General features: G+C 47.2%; 1 protein-coding gene across 4 annotated transcripts in view; it reads right to left on the reverse strand.

Moving 5' to 3' along the window:
• Positions 1 to 10,393, reverse strand: part of KIFC3 (kinesin family member C3) — a 66,139-nt gene extending 55,746 nt beyond the window's left edge. For 2 of the 4 annotated variants that reach the window (XM_033127375.1, XM_033127371.1), the window contains exons 1-2: positions 10,252 to 10,392; positions 8,508 to 9,032 (exon numbers count right to left, since the gene is read on the reverse strand). In XM_033127375.1, coding sequence (XP_032983266.1) covers positions 8,508 to 8,750 — 243 coding nt within the window. In that variant the 5' untranslated portion in view covers positions 8,751 to 9,032; positions 10,252 to 10,392. Of the gene's footprint in view, positions 1 to 8,507; positions 9,033 to 10,251 lie in introns of all 4 variants that reach the window. The other 2 variants (XM_033127370.1, XM_033127376.1) reach the window with 2 other exon arrangements.
• Positions 10,394 to 10,726: the final 333 nt, after the last annotated feature.

Genomic DNA, 10,726 nt, shown 5'->3' on the forward strand with positions numbered 1-10,726 from the left:
GCTCAGCTCCTGACCTTCTAAGAAGCCATTGGAGCATTGGGGCCGAGTCATTCGTGGGGAGAAGGTAAGGAACAAGACACTGGACGTGCCTGCCTGGGAGAAGCAGGAAAAGAATGACAAAGATCATCCAGGGAATATTCCAGCGTCTCTTCCTCACCTGAAGGAAAACAATAGATGGCCTCCACTGACCGTGGGAGTTCTACCCTTGAAAGTCCAGGTATGACCCAGGTGGACAGTGTGTCCTGGCTTTGATGTCACATAGACCTGGGTTCAGGTCCTCACTCTGCCATTTAATTTGCTCTGTGACCTTGAGAAAGTTACTTTAGCTTTCTGTTTTCCCTTCTGGAAAATGGGAATAGACACACACACACACACACACACACACACCATAGGGTTATAGTGAGACTTGTCAGAAATAAAATGCTTTCTGTAGAGAGAAACAGTTGCCACTAGAAAAAGCCAGAGGAATATTCTTTTTTGGGAAAGAAAAAAAACTTGATGCCCACATCTCTAGGGCCTTGAGTAATTGTTATGCTGTGGGCTTGCCCGTGACATTGATAAATTTGGAGAAGCCACCAAAGCCGCCATCACTGAGGCCACACCATGACGTCAGCCTCCTTTGCCCTCTAAGTCTTTGAGGGGGCAGTCGAGACAGGACGTAGTCCTTATTAATGAAAGGGGTGCGCTGCTTTTAATTAAGGTGTCACCAAAGTTGGAAATTCATCAGCCTTTGTGGCTGATGCCACATGTAAGCCTTGAAAATCCAGGATTACATAACATCAGGCAGAAACTGTGAAATGAGAGCAGAAGCCTGAGGGATAAGCCGCCCTGGGGTTCCTTTCAGGTGAGCAGGTGAACCTGTCTACCACCAAGCTCAGTGCTATAATTAGAACCACATCTGCTCACACCAGGGAGGCTGAACCTTGTGAAACAAACAATGGAGTTTCTCAGGGGGTTCAGAACAAGCTGGGCAGGAGGCAGCCTTCTTGGATGACAACCCCTCCCACGCCGCCCCAGCACTTCCCCCTGAGCAGCTCAACTGGCTGTGCACACAAATCACCTGGAATGTGGTTAAAATGCTGCTTAAGATTCAGTGCGGCTTGAGATTCTGTACCTCTGACAAGCCGGGGGGGGGGGGGGGGAGCCGAGGGAGCCCTGAGCATTTGCACTCCAGAGCCTGGGTTTCAAAGAACCAGCAGCACTACTATAAACTAGATCCTCATGGTTTCTTTTTTGGGGGCTGTGGGGAGGGTTCAGGGGAGATGGGGTACAAAATGAATTAAATGTAAACGTTTGTGGCAGGATAACTTACCGAGAGGTTAATTTTTCCTCCCAGCATACCCACTGCCTCCACTCCCTGCACACACCCCTTTTCAGGCAGCTAGCAAGATCCTTTGGTGCTGTCTTGCCACAGAGATTTTTAAATTACGCACGACTAATTGTAGTGGTCCGATGCTTTCCTTGTAAAAAACCGAAGGCTCTGGATAAAGCTGAATCCTCTCCCATCACCTCTTCTCCTAATCACCCACCCACCTTAGGACCGCCCCTGCTTATGCTTATGGAGAAGTACTTTAAAAGAGGGAGTTTTGCAGAATCATCTTTGAGTGGCTTTTCTTTTCTTTTATAAAACTATAAGCCCAGGGGCCCAGGATGGGGGCGGGGACAGGGGCTCCCCTTTCCCATCTTGTGGAAGATGTCGCGGTGGCAGGAGCAGTGATGGGCCAAAGGCAAGCATGGAGGCCCTCAACCTCCCCATCAGCTCCACCAGGACCCTGTCCCCTAGTTCTCGCACACAGACAGCTTAGCCGTAACAGTCTGGGGTGCAGGTCCAAGCACCCTAAGGTGATTCTCTGCATAGGGGACAAGCCCTGCACTGGGGAGCAGGGCTGTGCACATGACTGAGGTAGCAGGGCAGGGGTGGACCTCAGAGAGGAACTTCCAGACATTCCCCGGGCTCCTCACCCCAAGCTCACTCCACCTGGAAGTGGCCCCCATGGACACCCCTCCCCTCAGGACCCAAAGGCTGGGACATCCATGGTGTCACAGCATCAGAAACCATGACATTAAAATGCAGAGCCCTTACTCCCCATTCTGGTGATAGCCGGGAGGGGGAGGGCCCCCCAAAGGTATTGCAAAGGAATTTATGGCTCCCCCTCTTCAAAGGAACTTGGGGACAGAACTGGAAAGCATCAATAGCAATTTTTGAAGTAGTGTTCTATCCACTGCACATTACTTAATGATATTTAATATTTAGGAAAGCATTTACCACTGTACTTTTAAAGTAATACACATGCTGTGGTTTAGGAACACATTATCAAATAAATTGATTAAAAAATTACTAAAGGTTACGATCTCTAAAAAAGTCTCTTAGTGTTATTTCTTAGTGGAGCGCTCCATGTTTCAACTATTCTAGGCCTAGGAAACATCAGTTTGTCCCTGAGAAAACTGTGCTCCCTGACAGTATTTCAACATTAAAATATATCTGTATATATTTATTAATATATATACATGCATTATGTATACATATATTTTTAAATATGTGTGTGTGTGTAGCAAAGGTTATATACATTATACAGTCCATTCATTATTCAGTAAAATATTCACCTTGATCTTTATTTTAGTGCTAAATTTCTGAGATCTCTGTAAAATAATAATAGTTTTAGCTGACATCGAGAATGGGTGTCTCTACCACACTCTACCCTGCAGAGGCAGCAACAAATGAGCAAGTCTCAGGCCTCCACTCTCACTGCCGCCCAGTGTCCTTCTCCAAGAACACAGATATAGGAAACAGGAGGAGATAACTACCTGGGACAAGAAAACTCAGCATAAGGAAAGCATCCCACAAGCTTCCTTCTTTCAGATTTCCTCTTTGCAGAGACTCCCTGGGTCCTTGCTGGGACTCTGCCCTGTGAGTAAGAACAGAGGACCGACCATTCCTTCTTTTGTTCCCCCGCACACTTTTGTAGGAGAAATACTTCCTCTTCCCCCAAGGCCCATCAGTCATCACCAGGTTTTGACAACAGAAACAAACAAACAAAAACCTTCTTTTGAAAACAAACTCAAAGATACAGACAACAGAATGGTGGTGATCAGAGAGGAAAGAGGGAAGGGGGAGGGTAAAATGAGTAAAGGGGGTCAAATATATGGTAACAGAAGGCAACTAGGCTAGGTGGTGAACGCACAATAGAGTATACAGATATTGAATTATAATGTACACCTGAAATTTATATAATGTCATTAACCAATGTGACCTCACTCTAAAAAACTAATGCAAAAATAATAAAAGAATTTCAAAAAACAGAACAAAATTTAAAAATACCAAAATCAAATCAGCTCTTTTCTCAACTGGCAGAAAAAAACTATGCACGTGTGTTTATTGCAGCCCAGCCTGCTCTGAAAAATGAAACTGGGATATGTCCTGAAAAGCAGTGAAGACACGCATGTGCAAAGTTCAAGCACATAGTCTTCTAAGTATGACAAGCTGAAGCTGACAGTACAATTTTCCTTTGTGGATTTCCTAAAGAGACCAACATGGATACAATAAGAGAAATATCTTTTGGGTACTTCTTACATGCCAGTGTTTTCGATGGCAGTTCCCTGAGTGATCAGAACAGCCTGGTAATGTACTGTCGGCCAGTTTCATAGACTAACAGGGAGATTAAGTGACTCAAAGTTTTGGGCCTAATAAAACTCGATTCCCACCCAGGCACGGGTCTCTAGGCCGTTGCTCCTCCCCCGTGCTGCACTGGACTCCAGAGTGAAACCCAGCCCCACTGTGTGCTGTGTGCCGGTCACTCCTCTTAGGGAAACACAAAGTTGCAGATATTTTCTCAGACCCTCCCCACCTGCCCTGGGAGGAGTAAGAGCATTATTTTCTCCTGATAGAGAGCTGAAACTCCCACTCAGGAAGTTGGAGAGCTCATGAAAGGTCAAAAAGGAAGTTACATGGTAGAGTTTTTCTGGCCTTGGGCTGAAAACTCTTATCTCATTAAGTTACCCAAAAAAAGTCTCCAAAGGAACACAAAAACGCATACTCGCTCCAAAAGCATTCTCTCAGTTTTCACCAGTCCTTAAAAGAAGCATCAGACACTCTCCTGGTCTTTACAAACCAGTGCGTATAGTGTGTGAGTACTTGGGATTGTATGGGTGTGTTTTGAAAGGATGACAGAGTTGGGGAAGGACTCAACAACTGAGGAATTCAATCAACTCTGTAGAAAAAAACAAACAATCACAACACTGAACATGTAGCAGCAAACATGAGATTGGGTTGCCATAGCAACCAGTTAATTGACATTTTCTTCAGTTCCCCAGCGTTTGTTCTGGGCAGGTATGGGCAGATACATATCCTCGGGAATGTGTGAGGATGAGGGTGTGCCCATTTGCCACAGTCAGTGTTCGTAACTGGGGGGCCCTGGGAATTGGGGTCTTGGACACAGAGAACCCCATGTCTCTGAGCATCCATGCCCGGCAGAGCGTCATCACTGTGTGACAGAGCTGGAGGCGATGCTATTCCTGAACTTCCTTATTGCATGGATGGGACACGAGGCTCAGGTGCAAGGTCATGCACATCCACTGACCCTCCAGTGCTCCACACTGGCTCGCTGAACCAGGGTCAAGAAAGAGGGGCTCGGGGTAAAACAAAGTGACGAGGCAGCTTGGCACAGCCTAACTCCATGGGCAGGGCAGGGCCACCTATTACCTTGCTGAGGTTCAGTCATTTTCTGCACCAAACCACACATTGCCAGCCAATCTGCCATCAGAGGACAGAGAACAGAGACGTGGGGGAAAACGTCATCCTCAAGCTCGGTGATGGGAGGTGGAATTCAGTGCAGATTTACTTACAAGAGCAGCTGATATTTTAACTGCAAACCTCCTCTAAGCAGCTTCTGAGATTTGGCATTTGTGTGACCCGGGAGCTGTACAGCAGTTACCGAGGCAGCCCTGGCTGGGTCCTCGCAGCCCCGATGCACACGGAATGCTAACACACCCCTGAGCTCCCGACACGGCCACCTGATTACAGCCCTGCCCGAGCTTGTCTGCAGCAATTTCTCTCAAAGGCGAGGCTTCATGCGTATCTGCTACCCAGCGTCCGTAGACAAGCGGTGTGTGGAAATCACAGCTCCGTGTGGGAAAATAGGAGCCGTCAGCACGTCGTTTTCATGGGGGCAGGAAAATCTTTAGGTGGAAAATATTGCTTTGATGACTTCCCCATGAGGAAAGAATGGGCTAAAATTGCTATGAGGCTGCAGCGTCCATTGTTTAAAAAGCAAAATGCTTTCCAGAAACCCATCGAGGTTAGACGGTATCATAGGCTTACTTAATCCATTTCTTCACAGGTTTGGCCACTGTCATCTCCGCTTCTGGAACCATGCCTGCGTCTTATCACAAGTTTCGTCATAGAAAGATCTGTAGTGTCTGTGTGCCTGGAAACCAAGCAACAAAAAGGCACCACTGCGTGTAGATGGATGAAGCTCTCGGTGGAATGGTGACCTGGTTGAAATGCCCTGTGAGGAATGTGGGGGAGGCCTGAATAGTCCCACGCAGAGAAAAAAACTTAGTGGGCCTTTTCCTAAAAACTGAGAGAAGCATGCTGGGAAATAACCCTTAATTGGGGTAGTAATCACCCCCCCCCCGCCCCCCCCCCCCCCCCCCCCGCCCCGCGAAATGTAATTGTCTCTGCAACTGAAAGGCCGGAAAAAAAAAATCCTATAAATTGGAGACCTCCTCCATTGTCATGCCCTTGATTTTATTTTAAATTCCATTGAAATTTATTTTAAAGCGCTTCCTGTGGTCTGAAATGTAGGCATTTGGCTAATATTATTATTCGATGCTTTGTACTTGAATGTAATCAAACTGTCAAGTTTATTTACCCAAGTTACTCAGATCTAGGTGTTGGATTTTTTCTCTGGATCTCAAATTCCATGATACTTGAACAACTCATATTTGTCCATTTGACTGTTTCTGTACGATTTTAAGCACTTTCTTTTTCATCACCATTGTTTTCCATTGAAAATGCCACTGTTAGCTGTCTAATAGACCCCTTGAGTTGATTCCTCTGACTAGATTGTCACCTCCCCGATCTATTCCCCAGCTCTCCCAGTCTGTCAATGGTCACAGCTGCTCAAGTCAAAATCCTAGAGCGAGTCCCCCCACTCCTCAAACCCACACCCCAACTGTTAGCAAGTCCAGTGGGCCCTACATGCCAGACATTGGCAAACCAGGTCACCTCCCCCCACCCTTATAATAGAGTGCTTCAGAAGTCGCCTCTCTAGGCTTCCTGTGTCTGTCCCCTAACTGTGTCCCCGAGCCATGAGGCAGCCAGGGGGACTTAGTATAAAAGTATAACCTACAATATGGCATTTTATTCAGTCTACAATATGGCATTTTATTCAGTCTTGCATTCAACAAATATTTGCACACTTACTCTGGGTCAGCACTTTCTAGACCTTGCCTTCTCATCAGGAAGAGGACAATCAACAAAATTAAAGACTGAAATGTAGAGTGTTAGCAGATAAGAAGAGCCAGCCGTGGAGAAAAACAACCCAGAGAAGGAAGACTTGGAGCGTGGTGAGTGGCAGAATTCATTCCAGCCCTTTAAATAGGGGGTTGCAATTTTAGGTGGGGTGGTAAGGGAAAGTCTCACTGAAAGGGGCATCTGAGACCTTAAGGAGGTGGGAGGGTGATTCATACAATACCTGGGGGAAGAGTTACAACCCTCTGATGGCTCCTCATCACATTAAAATAAAACCTCAATTCCCTACCCTCCAGCCACATGGGCCTCTCTCGGTTTGTCGCCCATGCCAGCTCTTTCCCATTTCAGGGTGCTCCACTGTCTGGGCTAACCCATTCACACACACACACACCTGGGAAAGGATTTCAATCTGAAGCAGAACCAGAGGATATGAAATGGAGACTGTCCCACGTGTGCCCTCAGGAGAATAGAACTTAGGAACGGAGACTGATTTCCCATAAACGCCTGATTTGCAGAAGACCCGGACTTCTCTCCTGACCATGGACATCCACCAAGAATCCTTTCCCATCCTTAAGCCAATGAACATTCTGCTTGGTCTCTGGCCAGACTTCCCGCTCTTTACACTCCTTCCCAAAAATACAGCCCACCCCCAAACCCTCAACAGACTCCCCTATAGCTTGCTACATGTGTTTCCCGAATTTCAATTCCTCTGCTATTCCTGAATAAACTCAATTTCTGGTCTTTCGAGTCTGCCTCAGTTTATCTCTTTATTTGGGTTGACATCCCCACACCCTCATTGTCCTTTTCTCAAGCTGGCTCCTGTCCATCCTCAGGTCTTAAAGATGTCAGTTCCTCAGAGAGGCCTTCCCTGACCACCCCCAGCCTCCCATCACCTGCCCTCTTTCTGTATTTTATTGTTATCATGACTCTTATCACAGTCTGAAATTATCTTGTTTTCTGTCTGCCTCCCCTGCCAGGTGTGCAAGCTCCAAGACAGAGAATCGTGTTGGCCTATTCACATCCTGGAAAAGGGCCTGGTACAGAGCAAACATTCAATACATATTTGTTGAGTGAAGAAATCAATCAATCAAGCAGAGATAGATAATGAACTTGTAAATAATTAATGCAATCCAGAGCAGCAAAGTGGGAATCACTCAAAAACTAATCTCAGGCTCTGCCATTTTATCAACAATAAGTACAACAACAACAATAGCAATAAAAAAAAATCAATAATAATTCAATAATTATATTTTATAATCCAATTCAATAAAACAGTTTCAACAACACAAATAACTCGGGTATTGATTCAAAGCGCTTGGCATTTACTATCTCTTCTCAACCTCATGACAATCCAATGAGACATAGTCTGTTATCCCCATTTTAATGGGTCCAAAAACTGAGGTATAGCAGATGTTTTGTGACTTGCCCAAGGTCACAGAGCCAGTTTGGGGCAGAGTCAGGATCCTAACAGGAGGCCACACAACTGTATTCAAATTCCTCTAAAGAAACATTATAGAGCTGGTGAAAGAAAGGTTTTCAAAAACAGATTACCTCACAGGCACATTGGGAGGGTTCAGATAAAAGGGTTTTGGATTCATTCTGAACTACTTGAAAGAGATCCCACCACAGTATAGTCGGAATGTGAACATAAACAACCATTTATTGAGCGCTCACTGTCAACCAGGCCCAGGGTTATGCACTTTACATGCATTATTATCCCCAGTTTACAGATGAGGAAACTGAGGTACAGAGCAACTGAGTAACTTCTTCAAAGTCCCCTGGCCAGGAAGTATTCATCTCAGCTGTGGCTGCACAGATATTCATCACAGGAAAAACCTAGCACTCAGTTAGATCTGGTCATTTGCCAGGAGCTTCTGAGAGTATAGAAGATACTAGAAATGCCTAAATCTGGCAACTTTCAGACATGTTTACAAGACTTGAAGAAAAAACTCCATACTTCATCCTGGAGAAGTTTCTTTCCTTTATCTAAAGGCACTGTGAACTGTGACCCTCCTTGGCAAGGTCTGCTCCTTACCTGTAAGCCATGGACCGTTGTCTCTGAGACCAGGATGCTTCCTGGGGAAGGGGCTTGGAGTTTGGCAGGACCAGATCCATTGGAGGTGCCGGGGCCAAGCCAGTGCCAGCCCCAGGTCTCCTCCTGGCCTGCACTGGGGGGTCTTTCCCATTCTCCCCTTCGTCCCCTCCACAGAGCCCAACTCTTCAAGCTCAGCTGGAGCAGGGCTGGAACCAGGAACATGGCAGCCACGGGCTGGCTCATGCTGTCAGGTTGTGGGAACAGAATCTTCCAAACTGGGGCCTGCAATGGCCTGTGCCCTGGAATTTTCTGCTTGGTTCACCAATTCCTAGCTGGACCAGCAGTGGCTTTGGTTTTGAACAAGGCCGGCATTCAGTCTTTAGTCCAGCAATTAAAAGGCTTTGAGGACAGGATCTCCTTTAGTTTCCAGGGCATGACCCGGGTCACAGGCAACACAAGCAAAGGTCTTCAAATATTGTCCTCTGAGTTTTCTAGCCAGTGTGTCTCCGCTGCAGTCAATACGGTCTTGAGAAGAATTCGAATTGTTATAGCAGGGGAGGCAAAAATAAAGTTAATGAGTCTCCTGACATTCAAGTGGCAGCTCAAGATATCCACAGTTGAACCTCTCCCCAAATTTTTCACCCCTCCCCAAATCCCGCGTCTCCCCCAGCCTTCCCACCCCAGCTAATAGCAACAGCACCCTTCTTGTGACTCAAGCGGAAACTGCAGGCATCCTTGTCTCTTTCTTTCACACGCCACGTCCTACCAGTGACAAGTCTGCCTGGCTCCACCTTCGAATAGCATCTGGAATCTGACCACTTCTTCCCACCCCCACTGCGCCCACCATTTCTGCCGGGATGCCTCCAGGAGGTTCCCCCTGGTCTCCCACTTCCAGCCCTTTATTCACTATCATCACTTCTCAACTCAGCAGCCAGAAAGTCCTCTTAAAATTAAAGTCGAACCATGTCAATCTCCTGCTTAGAACCTTCGATGGTTCCCATTGTCGCTCTGAGAAAAAGCCCAAGTCTGACAGCGGCCCTTCAGGACTCGCAGCTGCAAACCTCCCGTTACTTTCTATTCTTCCACTCTGCTCCTGAAATCCACCAGGCACCCTAAAGCCCTTTGCACAGGTTGTTCCCCTTTATCTGGATGCTCTTTCCCCAGATATCCACGTGGCTCCCTCCGTCCCTGCCTCCCCACCTGCTCAGGCATCTTTTCCACAAAGAGGCTCACCCCTCATCTTCCACCTCCACTCCCCAACCCACACCCTGCTCTGGTTTTCCTTTCTTCCTTCATTGCCTTTAACACCTGTGACATGTGAATGATGTACTTATTTGTTGTGCCTGTGTGAAGGGGAGAAAACCTACAAGGTGTACTTTTGTTTGCCAGGATCTCTCAGGCAGCTGTATGGAGCCCGGCATGTGGAAGGGGCTCAGTGAAGATTTGTGAAATGAAGGCGAGTCCCTGCGAGGCACGGAATTTCTATTGAAGAAACATGAGAAAGGGAAGAGAGGAAACGTTTGAACTTTCTGGCCCCTTGGGGAGATGAGATGGGGGAGAGAGTGTCGGAGGCGGGGCTGGAGACCATGTAGGTGCCCCCCTCCAGCCACTTGTAAGCCTCTGCCTACCCCCCCAACCCACCCACTGGGTTCTCAGCTGTCCTGAGAGCACTGTGACATTCCCGGCCCCAGACCCGAAATCGGACTGGAAGAAGCAGACAGCTGAAGGACACGTCTTTCCCTACCTGTGGCCTTTGTGACCTTGCAGTGACCTCCAACGTGGGCGAGGGGCCCCAGGCACTCCACTTTCTACATATAAATACTGATGGCTGAAGAAAGCGAATAGTAGAAAGTGATCCTAATAGAAGTGGCCTTGCTGCAGATGCTAGAAGGCAGTGTCCTGCTGGGAAACCTGGACACCCGGGCAGAGAGGATGGCCCAGTGCAGCCCCCACAAGTGCAAATTCCCTCGTCAAATCATCCAGGCCCCGATTCTTTAATGAATCTGGTCACAGACAGCCCGTCCTGCCTCCCCTGTCTCCCTCTCCATCTGGGTGTTAACGAGAAAAGCAGATTAGAAATGTCAATCCCGGGGCTGGTTCAGAGCTGCAGCACTGTCCACATTCGTTCCATTCCGACAGGTCCAATTTCCTTCCCCAAACAAACACTTGGGAATTGGGTTTTGAGAAACCTTCTACTTATATGAATTTCATGAGCTTGA

Source organism: Rhinolophus ferrumequinum, chromosome 15, assembly GCF_004115265.2.
Source record: "Rhinolophus ferrumequinum isolate MPI-CBG mRhiFer1 chromosome 15, mRhiFer1_v1.p, whole genome shotgun sequence".
NCBI lineage: Eukaryota > Metazoa > Chordata > Mammalia > Chiroptera > Rhinolophidae > Rhinolophus > Rhinolophus ferrumequinum.